At 53.4% G+C, this 25437-nt stretch overlaps 1 protein-coding gene across 1 annotated transcript in view; it reads right to left on the minus strand.

The window, feature by feature from the left end:
* The window catches only part of CDH4 (cadherin 4), a 693168-nt gene that overhangs the window by 158453 nt on the left and 509278 nt on the right, over window positions 1-25437 (minus strand). The window contains exon 4 of the mRNA XM_050745081.1: window positions 6375-6554. Within this exon, the coding sequence (XP_050601038.1) occupies window positions 6375-6554 (180 nt within the window). The remainder of the gene's footprint in view (window positions 1-6374; window positions 6555-25437) is intronic.

Raw genomic sequence — 25437 nt, forward strand, 5'->3', positions numbered from 1 at the left:
CCTTTCACCTCCACGCCCCCAAAGACCCAGCCCATCTCTGTTCACATGGAATGGCATAAGTATTTGTGGTTGGATGTGAAGCAATGGGGTGTAGGTGCACAAATGGCAACCAAATTTATCCAGAAGATGGGAAGGAAACGTTGCACTTCAATCCGCTTAAGCTCATTTGAGTTGTTCGGTGTCAGGGGCTGACCTGAGCAATGCTTTGTGACCCACCCATGGCTGCGCACCTGTGATCGTGCTTCTCTGGAAACGGGCTCCTGCGTGTCTCCTCCAAGGGGCCTAAGCACCTCGTAGACCCCGTGACTGTGGCGTGACCTCCCTCCAGAGCCTTGTCTTCAGAGCTCTTTTCCTGACTTGCTCTCTGGCAGGGGCCCCGAAGACTGGTTTGCGTGACTTCTTGTCTTCTAAAATATAGACTGCCAAAATGAAAGGATTCACACCCAAGAGCTTTACGTTCCTCCCCATCACCTCAAACTGATTCGCTGATTCCTACCATTGCCCTGGACAGCCTCTCAAGGTAACACAGTGTGAATTGGTATCAGACTCAGCCAAGCAATAGATCCTCTTCTTAAAAGTTTCATTTTATCCTCACTCTGAATCTCACCAGGAGTCAAGCTTGAGGTGTACGCTAGCCAAGCAAGCGGCGTTTTAAAACCTTTCACGAATGTGCCTGTGTAGGTGCCGGCCCTACAAGGGCCGTGGGACCAGGTGTGAACTTCACACAGAATGTGGATTGCTTGGTGGTTCCTGAAGGCCATAGAACTCTATATCCTCTCTCCCCTGAATCCCCAGTGCCTGCATGGTGCTTGGCACCGTAGCCACTGCCCAAACTGTCCAGTCCAGAGCCAGAATTCTGGACCAGGGAGGGTGTCCTGCTAACCTTTTAAATGGTGCTCCCTCTTGCCGTTTTCCCCAGTTCCCCTGGGGACATAAAGAAAAGTCCCTACCCAAGTTTCTGGAAAATCAGTTCGGTGCCTGTGAGCGGCTTCCTCCCCCTTCTGCTTGAGAAGAAGGGACAGCCTGGGGTTTCTAGTGTTCCCTCCGCGGTGTGGCTACACCTCCTCACTCACCACTCACTCCAGACTGTGGTCTGATTCCAGTGGCAGAATCACCAGGCGTGGCTCCCTGCTTTGCCACGGATACCCCTGGCTCCACAGCCCCACCGATTAGAGCCACCCCTTTACTTTTGAGGGCTTTCCTCTCTACAAGCAGGTTACCTATTTCTCCCTGCGTGGTGCCGCTAGTGCTTAGGAAGAGACGTGATATTCCTTCCAAGGAAAAAGCCTGTAATTAACAGACTTTTTTTGGGGAAGAGTATTCTGCCTCCTCCTCTCCTGCTCGTTTTTTCATTTAACATATTTTATCAGAATGAAATGCCTTAATGAGCGTAGAATTGCAGCTGATCCCAGCTGAACCTCAAGCGCTCTGTGCTCAGCTTGCCGCTCCCCATCAGGCTGTATTCACCACTGTCTCTGCGACTGGGGCTTCTTCCAGGAGCTGCCTCCCCTCCAACACTGCCAGGAAGCTCATCAGCTTCCTATAGATGGAAACGGGGACAGGAAAGCATCCCCCAAACCACTGCCTGTGCTAGATAAGAATTTAATGGAAGATAGAGGGGAGGGTTGAGGGAGGGGGGTGGCAAACAGGAACATGAACGTGTAGGAATGTGTATGTGTGTGAAGCAGGGTGGTGTGTGCATGTGTCTATAGTATGCACATGTGTGCACATGTGGCTGTGTGTATACAGTATGCATGTGTGTGCATGTGTGTATAGTAGCACATGTGTGCACATGTGGATGTGTGTGTATAGCATGCATGTGTGTGCATGTGTATAGTATGCATGCATGTGCACATGTGGATGTGTGTGTATAGTATGCACGTGTGTGCACATGTGGATGTGTGTGTGTATGCACTGAGTTCTTACGTAATGACCTGGAGTCCATTTGGAAAAGACAAATCTACAGAAGCCACAATAGAAATTCCATTTTCCATTCACGAAAAGTCTCTCTTCCCTGGGCATCAAGCTCGGTTTGGATGCCACCCCCCCGCCTTCCTTCGGATGGAAGCTGAAGGGGACGCCCCTGTGTAAGCCACATCGATACTTGGAGGGACTCTGAAAGCCAGGACAGGCAGTGCTAACATTTCTGCCAAATTCCAGCTGCTGGGTCACTTTGCAGGGTGAGCTGATGGGCGCCCAGCACAACAGTCACCGCTGAGATCACGTCTATCACTCACTCACTCACTCACTCATTCCCTCAACAAATATAGTGCCCACTGCGTGCCAAGGACTGTTTAGAGCACTCAGGGATATGGCCAAGATCCTTGCCTTTAGGAAGCCTCCTCTTAGAGGAGAAGTAAGTAGGTGAATAATAATGAAAATACAGCCAGATCACACCAAGCACTATGGCAAACTGAAGCGGGGCAGAGGGTAAAGAATGACCTGGTTGGCGAATTACATCTGAACTGCTCGCCCAGGGCTCCAGTGGCCGGGGGCTCCTTGGGACAGGGGGTTCATCAGGGAGGAAAGGACACAGGCTGATCTCATCTTTAGAAACCCACTTTGGCAGAGACCAGCCATTCGCCAGCCATATTTCCCTCTCCTTCAGGACATGGAGTTGGACTTGTTCCCCATGTCCCTTGCAATTAGACGTGGCCATGTGACTGGGCTTTGTCCAGCGGCATGTAGGCACGATTGACGTATGCCACTTGTAAGCCTCGCCAGTCCCGAGACGCTCACTCCTGGTGGCTGAATGGCTGCGGCACAAGCCACCCTGGCCCTGCCCACCAACCTTCACAGTGAGCAAGAAATCGACTTCGGTTGGGTTCAGTTTCTGAAATGCCGCAGTGCAGGTAGTCAGCCCTAACACGTACCCACCTCACTGCCTCCTTTTGCTCACTGCCTGTTCTGCAGTGACGCTCTGGGCGTGGAGGTGACCTTGTCTGCAGGGGCTGCTGGACGAGTCAGGGGGTGTGAGGAGCAGATGACAAAGTGGTTTCAAACCACAGCAATGCCACAGACCCCAGAACAAGAGAAGCTGCCACTTCCTGAGTCAGAGATGCTGGGGGTGGTTTCCTGGAAGCACGGAATTTGCAGCTTTTCTCATTCTGACACCCAAAGCCAACTTCACAATTCTTCCCTGTACATTTCTAGTTTAGAAAGGTCAGCGGCAGAGTCCTCAGGAGGCTGCACCTGCACGGCCCGGAGAGCTCCCGGTGCCGGCTGCTCTCTCGGCCACATTTTCCAAGTTCGTGTTAATCAGGAGGGGCCAATTTCCCTCCTGCAAACTGGAAAACCCCGTTCCCTGTCAGGGCATTCGGATGTGGAGTAAGCTGGGCTCTCGTGGTGATGTCTTCAGGAGAAACATCCTCATCAACAGGACAACTGGGCCCATCCTCACCCGAGCCCTCTGCTGGTCTGGGAGGATTCGGTCCTTTCATGGACCCTGTCCCAGCCCAGACTTCCTCAGCCACTGACGCTGCAGGGGGTCAGCCAGGCAGGAAGTGTAGGGGGTCTTTCTCTCCACTGTCCATCCGGAGACGGTGCGCGGGGCCACACGCAGCTTGGGGACCCTCTTGGGACAGGGGCTGTGCCTACGTGGCCTCGCTCTTTTGTGTTCCCTTTTACAAGCCTGTCTGCGGAGCAGAGCTGAGGAAGAAAGTCCTGCCTTTCAGTCCTAGATCATCAGGCTGAGAAACTCCAAAAGCCAGGGCAGCAGAATATCCCAGCTGTGCTCAGATAACAGAGATAACAGCCAGACGCTGCGGGTACCCCCTCCGTGGGGTGTAAGCAGATGAGGGCCCTCACATTCACTGCTCACTCACTCCACAAATAATGTGCCTACCCTGTGCCGGTGAGGGTGGCTTGGGCAGCCCTTTCTGGAGTTTGGGAAAAGTGATTGGCAGTTGTCAAATCATGGCCCATGGGCCAACCCGGCCCTGTTTTTGTTTTTGTAAATAAAGTTTTATTGGAACACGGCCTGTTTTTGTAAATAAAGTTTTATTGGAACACGACCAACCTGTTAGTTGACACATTGCCTGAGGCTGATTTCACACCACAGCGACAGAAGCTGTATGGCCACAATGCCTTTCCCACCTGGCCCTTCACAGAAAAGGTTTGCTGACCCCAGAGTAAGAACGAAGACTGTCTACAAGGGGCAATGTGGGGGCGGCAGAAGCACAAGGCATTACAGAAGCCTGCAGAGCACAACAGAAACCCACTCCCTCTCTTGGGGGCCTTCAATCCTGACGACCTTCAAAGAGGAATCTCTGGTTGGTCCTCACGCCTCCAGCACACCCTGAAGCCCCTGCCCCACTGGCCTGGGAAACAAATCAAGGGCAGCCTCTGTTCTCTCACCTTATGCTTTTCTCTACAGTCAGCTTCTAGCCTGACAAACGATCCCAGTGATCAAACTGTGGTTTGGTATACAATCTCCTTCGGGGATGAACAGTGTGGCGATTCCTCAAAGGCCTAGAGGCAGAACTCCCATTTGACCCATAATCCCATTGCTGAGTATACACCCAAAGGAATAGAAGTCATTCTCTTACAAAGACACACGCGTGTGTATGTTCACTGCAGCACTATTCACAACAGCAAAGACATGGACTCAACCCAAATGGCCATCAATGGTAGACCGGATAAAGCAAATGTGGCACATACACACCATGGAATGCTATATGCGCCATAGAAAGGAACGAGATCATGTCCTTTGCAGGGACACGGATGGAGTTGGAAGCCATCATCCTCAGCAAACTAAAGTGGGAACAGAAAACCAAATAACACATGTTCTCACTTCTAAGTGGGAGCTGAATGATGTGAACACATGGACACAGGGAGGGGAACAACCCACACTGGGGCCTGTGGGAGGGAAGGGGCAGAAGGAGAGTACCAGGAAGAATAGCTAAAGGATGCTGGGCTTAATACCTAGGTGATGGATTGACAGGGGCAGCAAACCACCATGGCACACGTTTACCTAGGTAACCAACCTGCATATCCTATACATGTGCCCCCAAACTTAAAATAAAAGTTGAAAAAAAATTAAATCACTTTGAGAAGAATTTTAAGTCAACGATAACACAAGCAATGGCCGGAGGCAGCAAATCCCAGCCCTGAGGATGGCGAGGTGGGTGCAGCATGGGGGCCACGGCACTGCCATTGGCATCGTCTCTGGCGTCCGTGGTGGGCGGGAGGTTGCCCAGTGGGCCCAGGAAATGTGGGCCTGGGAAGCTCCCCCAGGATGGGGTTCCAACTCCTGGTGGCTTCCTTCAAGCTCTGAACTGCATTTCACAGGAAAATCTCCAGCCCAGCCTGGCCCTCAAGGGGTATGGGTGGCCAAGGAGAGTTGAACCCCAAAAGGGGAGGATGCAGCAGAGGCTGGGTGCTGAGGTGGGAGGGCCGGCTCTGTGCAGAGAGGGCAGGTGATATGTTTGCAATCAGGTGATACCTTGGCTGGGGTATGGAGGCACACTGCATTCACTCACACCAGAGTTTCTGCTATAAATAACCAGTCATTTTGACTGCTCCCTGGCAGGGTCCCCTGGTGGTCAAGGTTAGGGATACAAAGAATTGGGGGGACCATGCCTGGTGGCTGCTTTCTTCCTCCCATCTCTGCATTCCAAACGCACAGCCCAGCCTTCTGCATTGAAAGGAACGAGAAAACACTAAACAGCACGAAGACTGAGAATGGCCCCTTAAGCACACTCTGGGGACCCACCCTCATTTCCAAAGGGTGGGTGAGGCTTTTCCACAACGGTTGGGAATTATTTAATGGAATTCTCACCATCCTTTTATCAAATTATTGCTCAGATTAGGCTGCAATTTTCTTCAAAGGGAAGCAGAAATTGCTCGTTGATAGCCGTGATTATAGAGACACAAATTTGTAAAATAAATTCTTTCTGCGGTAAAAGCAATCTCCGGTGGCCTTGGGAACTCGGGGACCAAGACCTTGCAGACGGGCCATGGCACGGCCCACGCTGGCCTCGACGCAGTGATCGTCATGGCAGACACGCCACCATCCCATCATCCGGGATCTTAGTCATCCATGGAAACAAATGTGATCAGACCAAAGAAAGGGGTCAGAGGTCAAAGGCCACGGTCCACACCCCTGCCCACTGCTTCCACACACATAGTAGCCATTTGAAAGTAACCAAGAGAGAAATCACTCCTGCCTCACAAAGTCCCATCCACCTAGGACGCAGCTTCCCCGTCTAAATTTTTCATTGCCCTGTGTAAGGCTAATCTCATTACAGAAAGGTTGTGAAATCGCGACCTTCTTAGACACCACATGCAGAACCGCCCCTGGCTTTGGGATGCCGGGAGAAGAGCCTCACGCTAACGCCGAGACCCCCGTGCCAACGGGAGGGGTCTGCACTCACCCTCACCAGCTGCTGCGGGAAGGGCCCGCGCGAGTTCTCCGGCACGTTGATGGGCGGGATGACCCAGTCCCGTTTGCGCCGCCTCAGCCCGTCGGCGTTCAGGTGCCGGGGCCACGGCAGCAGGGTGTCCTTCGGAGGCGGAGAGGGGTCCAGAGCCATGATCTTCTTTCCCTTCTGTGGCTTTATTTGGAAAAGGGAGAGAAGAAGCAAAGAAGTCCAGTTAGGTTTTGCACAGAGGAAAAGGGTGTTTGCTAAGATGATCTGTACTGCCCGAGACTGAGAGGGAAGGCGGGTAAGGCTGGGACAAGGAGCTAAGTGGGAAAAGGAGTTAAGCGGGAAGGCGGGTAAGGCTGGGACAAGGAGCTAAGTGGGAAAAGGAGTTAAGCGGGAAGGCCGGTAACCCTGGGACAAGGAGCTAAGTGGGAAGGGCGGGATAACACTGGAAAAGGAACTAAGTGTTAGGGAAAAAAAATCAAGTAAGACCCCCATCAATATGATGAGACAGATTACAAAATTAAATGCGGGAAAAAGAAACCATAAAAAAAGAAGAAAATATAGTTGACAACGTCACCAATAGTGTAGACAGGGCTTTTGACGCCCACCCAAAACAATGCAAGAGATGACAAAAGAAAAGACTAATATGTTTTCCCACAAAACTCCTGTTCATGAAAACAGACCCAAGAGGCAATTGACACATTTGGAAAACATGATTTACAACAATTTGATACGAGGTTAATAGTCACTACATAAAGCACTCTTAGAAAGCAGGAAGAAAATAAAATGGAATCTTGTTTCCAAGCAAGAAAAGGACATGAATAGATAATTCACAGCAAAACAAATATAAACAATCAATAAACTTATGACAACTGTCCACATCTCCCAGTAATCAAATAATGCATATCAAAGTAATACATCCTTTTTACCTGTCAGATTGACAAGGCTGAGCAAAATGAATCTACAACACTGGGGGTGTGCAGTGAGTCAGTGGGTGGAGGCTGATGGCTGAGGGTGTGGGATTTGGCCTTAGACCCACACCTGTGTGGATGTGTCGAAGCTCATGTGACGTGGGGACCAAGTCCCTTCATCTCTCACAATCCTGGGATCTTCTCTTACGGAAGGGAGATGGTAGCAATGGCCTTGAGTTTAGGCACTGCTATGGGAATGACATCAGATGACAATGAGAAAATGCCCAGCCCATGCTTAGCACAGGGCTCAGGCTGTCAGGACGGACACTGACGCAGCTCCTGCTGCTGGGGTCCCGCGGTCACTCAGCACAGCCCTCTGCCTCCCGGTGGCCAGTGACTATCAAGAGCCTCAAAAAGGAAGGTTCCTTTTGACCCAATAACTCCACAGCTGGAAATCTGTCCCCAGGAAACTCTAGGTGGACCAAAGTCCTTGTAGACAGATGTTTACTGGGGATGTTTTTGAACAACTAAAAATACCAGAGCACAAATCTGAATGTCTGTCAGTGAATTCCAAATGCATTACACTGTGTTCATGTCTTGGAATATTATAGCCATTAAAAGTTACTCTTTTAAGACTGACATGAAGAAATGTCCATAAAATATTAGTAAGTGGAGAAATAGCACCAAAGCATACATACAGCATCAACCGCAACTGCATTTTTTCTTCTCTTTTTCTTTCTTCTTTTTTTTTTTTTTTTTTTTTTGAGATGGAGTCTCACTGGGTCACCCAGGCTGGAGTGCAGTGGCATGATCTTGGCTCACTGCAACCTCTGCCTCCCAGGTTTAAGTGACTTTCCTGCCTCAGCCTCTCGAGTAGCTGGGATTACAGGAGCCAGCCACCACATCTGGCTAATTTTTGTATTTTTAATAGGGATGGGGTTTTGCCATGTTGGCCATGCTGGTCTCAAACTCCAGACCTCTGGTGATCCACCCGTGTTGGCCTTCCAAAGTGCTGTGGGATTACAGGCGTGAGCCACCATGCCCAGCTTCAACTGCGTTTTTTTAAAGGATAGAAAAAGAGGCTGGGTGCAGTAGCTCACACCTGTAATCCCAGCACTTTGGGAGGCTGAGGCAGCCAGATCACCTGAGGTCAGGAGTTCAAGACCAGCCTGACCAACATGGTGAAACCACATCTCTACTAAAAATATAAAATTAGCCAGGTGTGGTGGTGTGTGCCTGTAATCCCAGTTACTTGGGAGGCTGACACAGGAGAATCACTTGAACATGGGAGGCGGAGGTTGCAGTGAGCCGAGATTGTGCCATTGCATTCCAGCCTAGGGAAAAAAAGTGAAACTCTGTCTCAAAAAAAAAAAAAAAAAAAAAAAAGAAAGAAAAAAAATGTAAGAAAATACATGAAAATGCACACACTGGTTTTCTCTGGTCACCACGGAGTTCTGTTATTGTATTTTACTTCCTTCCTTTTACCTTTCTGTGTTTTCTAAATGTGACAGTGCACGTGACTCCCATGGCTGACAGTGCCAACAGAACTTCACGCATACATGTGGCGTCCATGCGTCTGCCGCGTCGGGTCCAGTGCAGGTTGCCCACATGGCATGCCTTGCCACAGTCTTCGTGGCTGATGCTCATTTCATCTGAACTGCAGAGGCACTAGGATATGATAGTTCACACAGCAGAGAATGGACCTTGCACCAGGGCAGCCCAAGGCAGGGAGGACAAAGCTGGCTGGGAGGTGTCTGACCACAGGCTGCCCCGCGGGGGTCCCCACCACTGTTTGCCTCAATTAATAAAACCCAGGAGGCTTCCATGGGGGCACTCCCAGCCTTCCTTAGAAAGGAGCCATGTGAGGTGCAAACATGGAGACCCAGGGGCCTCGACTCCAGCCCCTCATGATGACAAGGGGCGGGGGCTTTTCTAGGCTCCTCACGGGACTTTGAAGAACTTCAAGGACAGTCCTAATTGCACATTCTCCCTGGAACCCAGAGCACAGACAACTGGACTCCATGGTTTCCTCGCCCAGACCAGTAGCCGCTGCCTCACAGGTACTGAATGTCCGATGAGCATGAGAGCAGGACTCTGCATCTGGCCCTTCCACTGAAGATATCTCACCTGTCCTCCAAGACCAAGCCCCAGACAGATGGCACCTCCCTGGGAGCCTGGTCTTTACCTTGTGGATACAACAATTTAGGTTAATAAGCTCTAAGCTTTGATGAGAAAGACCAGATTAATCCCACTGCTCAAAGTGGCTTGAAATAACGCCAACATAGCCAACATGAACTATGATGATAGCTGTGGTGTGCACTCAGGTTCCAGGCTCCAGGTCAAATGCTGTTCCATGCAGTCTCCCCCTGAATCCTCCCTCTCACCACTTCAGCAGGGAGCACCGTCATTCCTACTTTCCTACCATGCGAGGCCAAGACACTCATGAAGCCCACGCAGCCCGTTCAGTGGAAGCAGGATTCAGATGCCAGGAGTGTGACCCCAAGGCCGGAGCACCTGGAAGTGCCACCCCTCCCTTCTGTGGTCTCTGTGTGTAAAGTCAAATCCCATTTGCCGGACCTCAGGAAGGTCCCGGACTGGGCAGAAATTGATCTTCCCATGGAAGAGGTGGGGAACCAGGGGAAAAGGGGGTCTGAGTGATGTTTCCTGCACCCACCCGGGATGTGCTCTGTAAATCGCAGACTGGGGAGAAACAGGTCTGAGGTCCCAGGCTGGTCCCAGGACCAGCAGCTCAGCACCCTGGGGAGCTCATTAGGAATGCAGGTTCCTAGGTCTCATCTAAGACTTAACAACTCTGGGGTGGGGCCGCCAACCACACCTGAGATGTGCTGCAGGTAGAGAACAGGGGGTCTCCCAGCCCAAAGGCAACCAGGGATCCACCTCTGGAGAAGGGTGGTAGAGCATTATTTTTGTTCCTGAGCAGGTCTGCATGAGGGAGGAGAGCCTGGATGGATCGCTCCCAGATGAGGGCGAGGGGAGCTCTGGCATAGCTGCTAGGAGGGGCCTTCTGGCCGTCTGCAGCTCCCCACATCTCCCAGCGGGAGACCGAGGCGGAGACTGGCTGGTCTCTCCACCTGGTGCTGCTTCAGAACCGGTAGCGGCTCACCAGGGCCCTCTGAATCTCTAACTCTGAGTTTTAAAGGGTTTTCATGTAGCCGTTTTAAAAAAAAATCCTTCATTTTCATTTGCTTAGGATGAGCTTGCAATGACGTTAATTTCCCTAGTGTTGTTTAAATAAATTGCACATATTTGCTACTATTTTAAAGCTGTGAGACAAATGTAATAACAAAATCTGGTGAAAATCAATGCCAGACCTGCACGGGCTTCTGCCTGGAAGATGCACCCGCTTCCCTGGAAGAAAATGTCAGCCACAATCAGCACTCACCCCGGTCGAACAAGCATGTTCTTTTGAACACACAGTCATCTTGGGCCCATTCAGAAGACATCACATAAACACTGACGCATAATTATACTCATTAAAAATAATGCTTCCAGTCATGCTTAAAAATATTTTCTAACAGATGACACCTGCTGATTTTCCCTGGTGCGTGTCTTTCTTCTGTATTTCTGAGTGAATGAAGACTGAGCATTGGGTAATGACTTAAAGGTGACCTTGGCCCGGCGTGGCGGCTCACGCCTGTAATCCCAGCACTTTGGGAGGCCGAGGCGGGCAGATAATGAGGTCAGGAGATCGAGACCATCCTGGCTAACACGGTGAAACTCCATCTCTACTAAAAATACAAAAAAAATTAGCCGGGTGTGGTGGCAGGCACCTGTAGTCCCAGCTATTCGGGAGGCTGAGGCAGGAGAATGGCGTGAACCCGGGAGGCGGAGCTTGCAGTGAGCCGAGATTGCACCACTGCACTCCAGCCTGGGGGTACAGAGCCAGACTCTGTCTCAAAAAAAAAAAAAAAAAAAAAAAAAAGAAAGTGACCTCTACTCCACCATTACCGGAAACTAGATAATACACATGTGCACATGTGTATACAGGTGCTATGCACACATGTATGCATGCATGTACGCACATGCACGTACAGATATATATGAATGCACACGTCAAGTATGCACAGATGTATAGGTGTATGACTACATGTACACACATGCACAAATGCATGTGTATGAATACGTGTTTATGCCTTCTACACATACACAGGTATGCATATGCTTATGTGTGTTTGTGTATCTGTGTGTGTGTATAGAGCACATCACAACTTTCTCAAAACCAACAGCCCAGCAGCAAGATATCTTGGCCATGCCCACTCCCTGCATGCTGACAGTTTAGCTCAAGCTAGAAGTCCTGTAACTAGGAGGGTCCAGGAGGGTCCTGGTGGCTGAGCTGGTCTTTGGGGTCCAACCAAGCTAGTTCCTGCAGATCTGCAGAATCAGGAGCACCAAGGAAGCCACCCACCCTCGCTTCCATCCACTCCTGACACCTGCGAAGCTATGTAAGGGGGTGGCTTCCCGGAGCTGCCAGCAGCCTGCAGGATGGCTCCCCAAGGATGTTTCATCGAGCCCTCCTTGGCAGGATGGGATCTGGGCTATGGTCCGACTTTCATCTCCCATGAGTGTTTCCGGGCCTGGAAGCTGGCCCTGTCGCCCGTGCAGAGGCCAGCTGCCCTGGGCTGCAGTGTCCCATACCCCACAGTTTCCCTCCTGTGCTCCCTCCTCTTCCTCATGCCTTTGACTCTGCCCTGCTTCAGCCCCACTGGGCTCCCTGATGCACTCTCAGCTCCCTCAAAGCCCTGCCTACAGGGCAGTGGGCAGGAACGCCCCAAAGCACCCACTCTGGCCTCCAGCTTGTAGGGGCTCAGCTCAACTGCCAGGTGCTAGGGACCGGACATCCACCTCCACCGCCCCCAGGCCCTGCTCCCGCCCCTCTCTCTGCCTGGGCGCCTCCTCCTCATGCCAGGCTCAACCTACAGCACCTCCCGTGGTGGGCCACACTCCACATTGCAGGGAACCTGCTCTGGTGCCACCCTGGACCCGGTACTGCCCTGGGGGCTGTGTCCATTTTCCTAGTCCCACATGTTAGGGAGGTACCACAACCCCGGGGGGGGGGTCGCCCAGCAGAGCCCTGATAGCCACTCACTTTCTATGCAGCAAACTCAGTGGACAGATTTAAGTCACTGTATCCACACACAGTTACTGATGTCACCCTCGAGCCAGGAGACGACAAAGCAAATGGCCCTCAGCCTGTCCCCTGCATGCTCATACGGGCGGGGAGGTGCAGCCATGACCCCAGGGACGCCTTCCCAAGTCCTGCACGGGCCCTGGCCCCGCCCACGTGACTTCCCAGGCACAGTCTCATTTAGTCCTCAGGGCAGCCCACAGAGGACACCAAGCACAAGGGGTGAAGTCCCGCTCAAGCTTGGATGGCCAGGACTGGAGCCCAAGCTGTCTGACCTGCGGCCCACCATCCTGATGGGACCATCCCACCACCTCCCACGGGGCCCATGATTAGCGCAGAGTCAGAATCAGGCAGGAGGTTCAAACTGGCACCAAGTGGCACAGAATCAGTCCATTGGGGAGATGGGGACAGAAATACTCATGGTGGGTATTATACCTCGGTCATGGCACTGAAGGGTGAATAGGAGTTTGCCAGGCAGGATGGGCCGGGAAGCGGGCACACACAGTGCCACAGGACAGTGTGGATGCCTCAGAAACCAGGCAGACACTGCCATGATTTGGGGCCTGGAAGGAAAGTAGGGTGGGGGCGTCCCAGGCTCTGAGGTTAACAGCTGCGTGGAGCATAGGTTTGCTCTCCACTGCCCAAGTCAGGATTTACTTCATCCCTGACCTCAGTCCCTCATCTGTGAAACAGGGTGATCAGGAAGCTCCCCTGCCAGGTGTGGGGTGAATGTGGTACTGTCTAGGGAGCATTGACAGACATGGGGACCTTCAGCCCTGCTCTCGGAAGAAACCTGAGAAGGGGCAGAGCTGGGGGTGGAGCTCCTAAAAGCTGGGCAGGACTTCCAGAGGGCAGAGGAGGAGAGGGCAAGGCTCCTGCAGCCTGGAGGCCGGGTCGAGGGGGGCCTGGGATGAGCTCTGAGTGCTCAGGAGCTAGGGCTGGAGGGCAGGCGAGCTCGGGGTGTCCCATAACCCTTATATCCCAGGAAGGGAAACCGAGGCCCAGAGCAGTGGAAGAATTTGTCCAAATTGCCTGGCTAGGGAGAGCTGGCGCCAAGTGCTGCAGGAGACTGAGGGTGGGGTGGGGAGGGTCAGGGACTGCTCTGGTGAGGGCACCATGAGCAAGGTGGGCTCCTGGATCCAGCCCGAGGGGCCTGCCAGGGAGGGAAGTGTGGGCCCAGGCTCCTTCCTGGATGACCTAGTGGGGTCCTAGAGAACCCAGGGCTGGGCCCAGCATCCACAGCCCCTCTACTGCACTCATGCTTTCCTCCTGGGAGCCAATCCCAGAGGCGTGGGGGTGGGCTGAGGGTCCAGTCGGCCAATCAGAGTCTGGCATTCCACCTGGCCAGGTGACTGCTCCAGGGAAGGCAGGTGACCCCAGCAGGGGACTTTCCCGGGGCTGCTGGAAGGAGTGGGCTCTCCTCCCTGGATGAGGGTTTGAGATGGGACGGTGGGAGCCCTGCCAGTCTCCTTGCCCCCACAGGCACTTGGGGCTTTGGGCCTGGCCTCCAGGCCGCCCGGATTAGCCCCTACCTCCCCCTTCCTGACCCCTGGCCCCAGTCTTGCTGTTCCTGAAGCGTGCCATGCCCAGGCTGGTCCCTACCAGGACAGGCTCCTCAGAGTCTGTTCACACTCGGCCTCCTTGGCCTGGACAGCAACCTGGAGACACCATACTTCTCCTCCTCCTCTTCCCTGCTTCCTTACCCCCTACAGCTGCTCCGCTGCAGCTGAGCTAAGAGCCTGGCCTGTCTGTTTGCAGATGGCATCTGTGAGCCCCGCACCTTTGGCTTCGTGGCTTCAGCTACCTTTCCTGGGACAGACCCCAGGGCGAGTTGCTGGTCTCAGTATCACGTGCAGCCGTTGGCCGGCTGGGGATGGCGGTCCACGGGTTGAACAGACCCCAGGGGTGGAGAGAGTCTGCAGCCCAGGGCATCATCAGAGCCCGGAGCAGTATGCCCCAGATGCCTGGTAAATGGTGCCACCACTCCTGCCTCTTGCTTACACGAGGCTGTGGGAGGTCCACTCTCGGGTCCCTCTGAGCCCTGAGCAGCCAGGAGTGGCAGCAGATGAGCTTGTCCAGGGCCCCAGGTTTCAGGGTCAGAGCCCACCTGCCCAGCACTGAGTGAGGACAGGGTGTGGGAGCCTGAGGCCCCCAGGGATGTGTCTATAAGGTACAGGTGACTCTAAACCTGCCTGCTTCTTAATCAGCTTTTATTTACAAAGTGCTTCTCATTTTAGATCGCCTCTCCCCACTGAGGCCTAATCACCTGTGCTTCCTGTCAAACGCATTCTGCTGATTCTACTCTAAGACGGTGATTTACGGAGGCAGTGGCAGCGGGAGCCCCCGGGCACGGGTCCTAGTGCTGGGCCCTGTGACCTGCATGAGGCTTCCACTCTCTCTGGGCCTCGGCTTCCCTGTTGATGGGAGGGGCCGGGTGAGCTCTGTGCTCTGGAGCTACCCGGACGCCTGGGGTGTGGGCAGCAGTGGGGGTGGGAGTGATGTTAGAAGCCGAAGGCTGGGGGACCTGGGGGAGCGGAAGCTTCAATTCACATCTGGGGAAGAAGGTGCCGCAAAACTGCCACTGATGGGGCGATGCGTGACAAAGCCCCGTGTGTAAGTGGAGCTCGGCTTCTTAGAGATAAAATGACAGCCTGGGCTCCGGTGGGCTGCTCAGGGGGCCCTGCGCGGAAGGTGTGTTCCCACTCCACACATGGCTCCGGGGGTCTGGGTGGTCTCATGGTCTTTCAGATGAACTCCTTTCCGGCCCGGGTCTCTCTGTGCAGAGGCTTCCTGGACCGATCTCAAATGCAGGTGTCCCCTCTCTTCCCAGAGATACGGTGACCAATGCCTTACACTCAAGAATACATCAATTGTGATTCAGGGGAAGTGATGAGAGGTAAATGAGCTCAAGAGGACAAAAGGAAGGCACGCAGACAAAGACAGCTTCCGTTCCACTGGAAGTCCGTGGCCCCGGGTTCACGGGCAAGGTGCATGCTGAGAAAACCACATTAGCCCCCATGTCCACACCTGCACCCTGCGGCGGCCTGTGCTCTCCCCAGGGCTCGATTCTGCCCTGCTGGCTTCTCGGGGCCACAACATTTTATTTTCTTAAGCTCCTGGCAGCCCCGCTCCCCGCCTGGGTCTTGCTCTCCCTGTAAGAGAAGTGCTGTCTGTGTGATGAGGCTGTAACTGGCTGTGACTGCGAGGTGAGGTCTCCAGGGAAAGCTCAGTATCAGCAGAAAGCGGGTCATCTCCCTCCCCTCATCACTCGCAAGTGAGAGACGAGGAATGCAGAATTGACCTGGGGCAGAGGCTTTACGTGATCGTCTTTTTCTGTTTTTTGAAAAAGGAAACAACGTGTCAAGGAAAGAATATAATCACACGCGTCTCCCAAGCTATCTGCAAAAAGTTATCATTTGTTGTACCTTTTATTCTCGAATCCACGCATCTGTTAGGAGCCTGGAATTATGAAGCGCCGAGGAGGAACCACGGCTTTCAAGTGAAAGGACGTATGCTAAAACACCCAGAGGCGAAGCCACATGGGGGAGGGCCAGCCACCAAGACCAGGCTTCATTCCGGAAACTCCCAGATCACTTCCATGGAAGAAGAGGGTCTTTCCCACAGGCGTGGTCTGGCCGGGGCCTGTGCGCTGGTTTGCAGCTGGATGGTGATCAACCGTTTTAACATTTCCTTGTGGTAGAAATGCAGATGGTGGGTCCCACTCCAGACCTTCTGGATGTATCGCATGAGGCTGTCTGCAGGGTGGATGAGCTCCCTGGGCATCCTGAACTGAACGCCTGCTCTGCAGTGCCGTAGCCATCGCATGGAAATGCCTCCCAGGGGCACAGACGCCAGAGAAAGCCTCTTGAATAGATGGGCCGAGATAGGGTGGGCCTGATCGAAGCCCCAGCGTGGTGCAGATGGAACAGGGGAGCCGGGCCTGGGTTCCCTGAGCATGGGTTATTAGTTGTGGGGGGCCTGATGCTCCTGCCAAGTTCAGTGAGGAAGAGCGAGCATCCCCTGTTCTAGTCGAAGTCACTACCCTCAAGAGACAGCACGAACGTGGAAATTGCTTCAAATTCCCTGACACCAGATCCGCAGTACGTTTCTAAGGGAAGCCAGCTGGCAGCCCCGGCCTTTGGCGATGGGTCACAGATGGCGGTGGTGGCATCCCTCACTTGTCATCCCGCCCAGCTGCCAGGTCCTGCACTGACCCTGCTGGACACGTCCTTAGCATCTGAAGTTCTCAGATGTTGAGAACAATGTTGAGAAAATGGCATGGGCACAAGTCCACCTGATTCAACAAAAGCAACTTATGGGAATGTTTTCAAATCAGTTTCTGGTGGCACATGACCTCTGGTCACTGTACTGGCTGTTGCCATGGTCAAGGTGCTCCGTGCCAGCTTGTTGGGGTGCACCTGCCCCCCTCCTGGAAAGGTGTAACTGCTGGCTTTCATTATCCAAGAAAAAGCGACTCTTTGGGGAGGTCCCCACGCCACCGGATTTCTCTGATAGGCGGCATAGCCCCGTGAACCTGAAATGCTGAGACACAAGGCTTCTGTAGCCGCAGAGCTTGGAGGTCTGATTTGCATGAGCAAATAAACCAGACCCAGTGTCAAGGAACCGAGAGAGGACACAGAGGGGATTGTGCTTCTTCACTTCCCTGATTTTGCTGCCTCTCCTTATCTTCCAGGCTGGACAGAGTGCAGCGAGAGCCATTCCACCGAGGAAGAGAGGAATATTTGCAACAGCCCCGAGCTGGGGATTCTGCTGGCTCCCCTCCACACACCCCTGTGAGCCATGTGGGGGAAAACAGAGCCCTCCTTTTCTGTGAAGATAAAAATAGAGGTGGCAAATGTCTCCAGAAGTAGAAATCTGGGTGAACAGTGGGTACTGAAGATGGTTTTTGGTGTGAATGAGAAAGCTGATTATCATGGGAGAATTGAGCTCAGGGAGCGGAACTTTCTTTACATACCAGATGCTGGCCAGTCCCGCTGTGTGGTCATGTCAGGCATAAGACGCATCTAATTTGTGGATTTCATTTTGTTTCCAGCATGCCTCATGACTGTGTAGAATGGCGATGGCCACAGAACGGATCTCGGAGGTGCCACTAGAGAGTGCCTACGAAAACGGTCTTACTCTGACCTGGGGAGGTCCACCACCTGCGGACTGGGTGGCCCAGGGAAACAGGGCAGGGGAGCTCCTGCCCCCTGGCCTTTTCCCACAGCAGAGCCAGGTGGGCCCTGGGGCAGCCTTGAAGCTGGACTGGCTGCAAAGGCAAAGCACTGCAGCTCTTCCCTGCGCCCAGTCCTCTAATATGGCCCTGCTGTGCAGAACCGCCTACTGCGTAGGGCTGTCGGCACGGCTGAACGGCACGGCTTACGAGGTTGCTCCATGCACTGGAGCTTCCTGTGAGAGGAAAGGTGCTCTGTCTGGGAACGCAAGGAGAAGAGTACCCTCAGGATGGAAGGTTCTGGGAGCTCTGAAACCCTATGTAGGTCTCGGAGCCCTGCTGAGGCCACAGCATCTTCTGCACGTTACTCACTAACAAAATCAGTGCTCACCCCTCCGTGCGCTGCAGTCCCAGCCACCCAGCACCTCTGTCCCCAAAGCCACGGGTCTTTGACATCGTCTAGCCTCAGACTCCTGGGTGCTGGCAGTTTCTCATGCGGCAGTGACCAAAGACCCATGGCACCATCTCACAGTGCATTTTCGGCTCCTGTTTTGCTGAACGCGCTAATGTTTGGGTAAATATGTGGCTGACCCCAGCCACAAACACACCACATCTTAGAGTCTAGTGCTCCAAGACGATCGATTGCACAGGAGTCTATCGTGGAAATGAAACATCTGGGGAAGGACCGACCGTGCCTGCATTATGAACGAACATTGCTCTGTTGGAACAGGGAGGATACGATTTCTTCCCCAAATATCAAGGCTATTTATGGCTCTTTTCAATCTCTCTGATTCGCAGTCTTCCTGTTCTCATTGCCTCCTTATAGCTTTGGGTTAAATATGCTTCAAAAGGAAATAATGTGGCCCCCCTCCCCTAAATGTCAAACCTAGTATGGATATTTACTGAGGATAATTAGATTTCTTTTAAAAAGGGGGTGCCCTAAAACCTACACAGTTCATTCCTCTACCTCCTATTTCCTTTTCAGTGTACCTTTAGAAAGGGTCCATTTTGCTTCCCCGAGAACATGTATATTTAAAATATTTAACTAGGATATTGTCTGCAGCCGTCTAGCTGGTTTCCATGGCAGCTAAGGATGGACGGAATAAAATGGTATTTAACAAACACAAACTAAAACAACGGAACGATATCTACATTCTTTCACAAATACAACATGCGAGCCATTCTAAGTCAGCGTTTGCATGAGTTTCGTTCCGAAAAGGCACTTACTGGATTTGTTTTCTTACATCAATGACGCCAGTGGGGGCCGAACGCACTCTCCCTGCCCCGGGAGTAGCACCAAATTTCTTACTTCTGTTCTCTCATGAGAAGGGGAGATCATTTTGAAAATTCCCATAGAAATAATACAAAGAAAGGTTTCCTGAACACAGTTGGGCGGCTGTTTCTTCACTGTGCCCATTTGGAAGGAAAGTCTCAGCAGGAAGGCTCCTGGCTTGCTGCTAAGGTGTCAGCGCACCACAGTGCACCACAGTCTCGGCTCAGTGCCCCCAGGATGGAGGAGGGGCAGGGAGCCAGCGCCTTCATTTTTACCCAGGGAGGTTCTATGACTTGCCCAGTGTCATGCCGCTGTCCTCTGGAGGCCGGTTGGAACTCAGGCCATGGCCCCCGGAGCCTGGGCTCTCAGCCCTAACCATTCCTCCTCTCATAGGACACAGAGGATGGTGGGTCACCCAGCACGCTGCAGTCCTGGGACCTCTCTCCACCTGCGCCTATGGGCAAAGCCGGTGCCTGGGCTGTGACCTCTGAGGGTCTGGGCTGTCCTGCGGGTGAGAGTTTAGACTTGGTTCTTTAGGCAACTTGGAACAATTACCACCACCCTGTGGAGGGGTTTCGTGTTGTTCCTAATCAGTGTCACAAACCACGTTTCTCTGGATGAAGATCTCAAAGCTGCCCACCCCCTTCCCCGACCCTTCAGCCTTGCCTCCCACCAAAAGTGAAGATACAGAAGGAGGAGGAATTTGTGGCCGACAAGAGAGTATGTGTGTTCTGATGTCAGCCTCTTTGAGGGTGTTGATAAGCACTTCCATCTAGCAGAAGAACGGAGGTTCCAGAATGTTCTGGTACAAAGAGATCTGGACGAGCCACCAAGCTTGTGACCTTGGTCCTGGGCGGGCTGCACCCCTGGCTTTAGACCAGGTTTCTTGACCTCAGCATTCCTAACACTTTGGGCTGAATCATTCTCTGTTTTGGGGCGTCCTGGGTACCGCAGGATGCTGAGCAGCACACCAGGCCTCCACCCCCTCCATGCTACGAGCAACCCCCACCGAGGTGACAACCACAGGTGCCTTGGGTCTCGCCAGATGCCCTGGCTGAGAACAACTTGCTCTAGAGATTCAGGAAAATTACGTTTAGTTAGAAACACCTTAAACAAAATTACCCTCCAGTTTACAGAAAAATATATTCATAGTAAAAAGAATTAAATTAAATTAGCAAGTTAAGGGAAAATGTATTACTTTTTTCCGGAGTCGTTAGTGGTGGAACTGAATGAAATCGTTCATATTTTGTCAATTAGTGAGAAAGATGGTTGGTGCCATCAGCGTGTGTGACTCGGGAAGGCTTTGGTGAGGACCACGGTAAAGGCTCCAACCGCAGCCCTGGTGCCCAGACCCTCAGTGACATGTCCTCTGAAGAGCCCCCTGGGGACCTCCGGCTTCATGGATCTGTCGTCCACCGCGTGGTGCCATGCGCCCGAGGGATGGGCTCCGGCCACATCACAGGATCAGGCACCTGCATTTCAGTCTCACAGACACCCTGTTCTTGCTGGGAATCTTTCTGCCACATACAAAAGACTGTGTCCGTGACCCCTTTCTCACTGTTTTCACAAAATCCTTCTCCAGAACCAGAGGATTTTATTTTTAACCAAATATTAAATGAGAGCCTTGGCCTTGGAGCGAAACACAAACGTGGTGGTCTGAGAAGTCTGCCTTCAGTTTTACTTTCATCACCTGCAGAGAGCAGCACTGGCCCCTCACACCACTGCTTGGGGGGCTCTGAACAGGCTCCCCAAAGTGTGCACATACACATGTGTGTGTATGTGATGTGCACCCATGTACACACCCACGCACACGTGCACACTCATATACAATGTGTACACCCATGCGCACACACGCATGCACACTCACACACCAGCTCTAGTCGACACTAACAGCCCAGGTAGAACTTATTTGTGCTAGAAGCTGAGACACTGGAGGGCCTGTGTGCCCGTCTCCGCACCCGCCTGTGTGCCCTCCCAGCTCCCAGCCTGCACAGGCCTGCGGGGGAGGCAGGCAGGTGGGCTCGTCCCCCATCAGGAGGCCAAGGCTTGGACTGACCCAGACAGACCTGGAACTGGGGTGGTGGCCACGGCTCGGGGGACCGTCACTGTACATGGGACACGGTGCCACGTGCAGTCCTGAGGTCATGCCCCCAGGACAACTTCACAGACCTCGTGGTCCTTACTTTGCAGATGGATCAGAGACGTCCTTGGCTGGGAGGTGGGCAGAGGCAGATTTACCCCGGGGCTCTCTCTCAGTGCCCCTCTGCCCCTAACTCCTCGTGGCAATTCTGGGAAAGCCCTTGAGCCTCTGATTGCATCAGGACAGATTGGCAAATGAGTGAACCACGTAGAACATACAGCCTCATCCATGGCACCACATACGGGCAGGGCCCAGGGCCCGAGGCAGAGCACGCATCCCACAGAAGTGAACTGAGTAATTACACCGTGACCGGGGCTGGCCTGGCTCGGCTCTTTGCATCTGCCATTCCCTCTGTCTGGAACACTCCTCCCATGGGAATTTTTTCACGGCTGGCTTCTTCCCACACATCACGTCTCAACTGGGATGTCAACATCCTGCACCCCTGGATGAAACAGCACCTTTACCCTCTGTCCGCTGTCCCGGGGCTGGGTACCCCTCACCTGATTCTGAATGTTTCTGCACAGCATTTGCTAGACTGAACCTGCCACATAGACACCTGGCCTCCCTGCCCCGAGAGAAGGTAAGCTCACTGAGGGTGGGGGCCACGTTGCAGCGTCCTCCGTCGTGTCCCCAGGTCTCAGACGGAGCTGCCACACAGCAGTGCCGGGATAAGTGAATGCCCAGCATCACTCCTGGAGTGAACAAAGACAGTGACTTCCAGATCTTTCCAGCCCATGGGACTCCAAGGTCCTCAAAGACATGACGGCCACTCAGGTCCAGCCCTGTGGCCACGCCTCTGGGGGAGAAGGAGACAGAGTCTGTACCATTCATTCTTCCCTCCACGGCTCACGTGACCAGAGCCTCCCTGCCGGCATGGCCCACTTTTATCCCTGACGCCCTCCACACGGCAGCCAGAATCTTCACCAAGCCACCCCCCAGGTCACCATGGGCTCATCCCCTTCCAATCTTTTTGGGACAGTGCCCCTGGCAGCGTCTGCACTGAGGTCTGCCCTTCTCCCACCAGGACCGGCCTGGGGAAAATGACCAATAACTCAGCATATTTTGCTCCCTAGGGGGGTTTCCCTGCTGGCCCTGGGGAGTCCGGGGTCGTACCGGTAGCTGACTGCCCCTGGGGCGCTGGGCACCCCTCCATGTACAAGTGAAGGACTGGCCCAGATGTCGTCAAGGCCGTTTGCAGCCTGAAAACCCTGGCTAAGTTTGAACTTCTCAGCTCTGAAAGAAGCAAGACCTATTCCAATAGTCACTCCCATCCTTCACGCCCATGAAGAGTTACAAGCTGCAGTTCCTTTGGGGTGCATTTCACGGCCATGAAACCTAATCCTGACAGCCCACCACCCCCGAAACTCGAGTCCCCTGGAGGGGTATGTTCTGATGTGGAGAAACACGCGTGGTGACACCAATACACACTCTGCCCAATGCAGAGGCCATGGAATCTGTGCCTGAGCAGCCAGACCTCTGCTGGAGACAGTGTCTGAACTTGCAGGAGCGTGGAGGTTATTCACACTCATTAAAATAGCTCGTCATCTTCAAAACAAAGCCAGGAGGTGGACAGGTTGTCTACAAGTTCGCCAACGGCACTGTTGCTGTTTGTTTATTCCAGAATTGCTGTTTTTCAGTCCCGTTGAGGGCCGCCTTTTGGAGAAGGATTAAACAAACCACTATTTTCTGGAGATGTGAGCTTCAAACTTGGACCCACACCTCAGGACCTTCTAGTTGCTTTCCCAAGGCCTGCCTTCTGCAGAAACAGCTCACGTGGACAGCCCTGGGGGGACTGTCCCCTCACTGCCCTGGTGCCCCGTGGCCCCCTTCAGTTAAAGTTCTCCAATGCTCAGGTGTCCAGGTTCAGACACCAGCCAGCCCTGGGGAACTCATGGAGGAACACAGTCTGCGGATGCTTCCCCGCAATGCCAGCCTCACTTACAAGGCCTCTGCTCTCAGGGTGAAGGGCAAGAAGTGATTCATATCCAGGCTTCTCCAGGAGATCAGGGGAGGGACCAGGGGATGGGGGAGGGACCAGGGGATGAGGGAGGGACAGGGGATGGGGTGATGGGCCAGGGGGATGGGGGGATGGGCCTGGGAGATGAAGGGTATGGACCATGTGAGTAGTGGGAGACAGGGCTGTGCAGGAGAGCGTTCACCCTGGTCTAGGCCTCTCCTGGGCTCCCTGAGCCAGTGGGCGTGCCCACGGCCCCTGCTTCAGCCTTTGCACAAGCTCTACAGTGACACACCTGACATTTGCTAACAGCTGCCTGTGGGCCCCCACCTCCACAGCTCAGCAACCCCTCTCATTCTGTGACAGCCCCACAGCCCCCAGCATACAAATGCAGATCGGAGGCAAGGAGAAGCCGAGCCCCTGGCCGGGATTAGAGGAGCTCGGGTGCAGGCCCAGGATGCAGACTCCAGACGTCCTGCTGTGAGCTTTTGCACCACAGCCCAGGGGGTGCGTTCGTGCTAACAAAGCCCGTGACTCCTCCGCGTGCTCCCAGGCTGTCTGTGATTCATCAGAATGTGCAGAGGAGAAGGCGTGAGAGCTCGGCCCACGGCGGACACAGTGGTGCAGCCTGCCCTGTTGTGGGAACGTGAGCATGGGGGGCACGGGCTGGGCATGGTGAAAGCCCCAAGTGAGCCTGGGGTGATGCAGCCGGGTGGCCGTATCCAACCCTGTGAAGTGCTGGGTCCTGAGCTACTGACTATACACAGAACCCTTTTTCAGACTGAGTTTGGTATCAGTGTGAGTGTGCGACACCCATGCATGTGTTTCACATAGCCGCATGTGTGTACTGTGTGGAGTGTGTGTACATGGATATGTGTGCTGTGTGTGGTGTATATATGTGCATAGTGTGTGTGGTGTGTAGTGTGTGCAGTGTATGTGGTATGTGCATGTGATTCATGTGTGTGGTGTGAAATGCACTGTGTGTGGTGTATATGATGTGCATGGCACATGTGACATGCTCTGTGTGCATGGCACGTGGGGCATGTGTGTGGGTGTGTGCAGCGTGCACTGTGTATATGGTGTGTGTGGTATGTATGGGGCATGTGTGTGGTGACGTGCACTGTGTATATGGTGTGTGTGTGGTGTGTATGGGGTGTGTGTGTGTGTGACGTGCACTGTGTGTGGGGCGTGTGTGTGTGTCACTTGCACTGTGTGTATGGTGTGTGTGTGGCATGCACTATGTGTGTGGTGTTACAAGGCAGTGTGTGTGTGGTGTGCACTGTGTGTGGGGCGTGTGTGTGTGCGTGTGTGTGTGTGTCACTTGCACTGTGTGTATGGTGTGTGTGTGGCATGCACTATGTGTGTGGTGTTACAAGGCAGTGTGTGTGTGGTGTGCACTGTGTGTGGGGCGTGTGTGTGTGTGTCACTTGCACTGTGTGTATGGTGTGTGTGTGGCATGCACTATGTGTGTGGTGTTACAAGGCAGTGTGTGTGTGGTGTGCACTGTGTGTGGGGTGTGTGTGTGTGTGTCACTTGCACTGTGTGTATGGTGTGTGTGTGGCATGCACTATGTGTGTGGTGTTACAAGGCAGTGTGTGTGTGGTGTGCACTGTGTGTGGGGCGTGTGTGTGTGTCACCTGCACTGTGTGTATGGTGTGTGTGTGGCATGCACTATGTGTGTGGTGTTACAAGGCAGTGTGTGTGTGTGGTGTGCACTGTGTGTGGGGCGTGTGTGTGTGTGTCACTTGCACTGTGTGTATGGTGTGTGTGTGGCATGCACTATGTGTGTGGTGTTACAAGGCAGTGTGTGTGTGGTGTGCACTGTGTGTGGGGCGTGTGTGTGTGTCACTTGCACTGTGTGTATGGTGTGTGTGTGGCATGCACTATGTGTGTGGTGTTACAAGGCAGTGTGTGTGTGGTGTGCACTGTGTGTGGGGCGTGTGTGTGTGTCACTTGCACTGTGTGTATGGTGTGTGTGTGGCATGCACTATGTGTGTGGTGTTACAAGGCAGTGTGTGTGTGGTGTGCACTGTGTGTGGGGCGTGTGTGTGTGTCACTTGCACTGTGTGTATGGTGTGTGTGTGGCATGCACTATGTGTGTGGTGTTACAAGGCAGTGTGTGTGTGGTGTGCACTGTGTGTGGGGCGTGTGTGTGTGTGTGTCACTTGCACTGTGTGTATGGTGTGTGTGTGGCATGCACTATGTGTGTGGTGTTACAAGGCAGTGTGTGTGTGGTGTGCACTGTGTGTGGGGTGTGTGTGTGTCACTTGCACTGTGTGTATGGTGTGTGTGTGGCATGCACTATGTGTGTGGTGTTACAAGGCAGTGTGTGTGTGGTGTGCACTGTGTGTGGGGCGTGTGTGTGTGTGTCACTTGCACTGTGTGTATGGTGTGTGTGTGGCATGCACTATGTGTGTGGTGTTACAAGGCAGTGTGTGTGTGGTGTGCACTGTGTGTGGGGCGTGTGTGTGT

This window comes from Macaca thibetana, chromosome 10 (assembly GCF_024542745.1).
Source record: "Macaca thibetana thibetana isolate TM-01 chromosome 10, ASM2454274v1, whole genome shotgun sequence".
In the NCBI taxonomy this organism is placed as follows: domain Eukaryota; kingdom Metazoa; phylum Chordata; class Mammalia; order Primates; family Cercopithecidae; genus Macaca; species Macaca thibetana.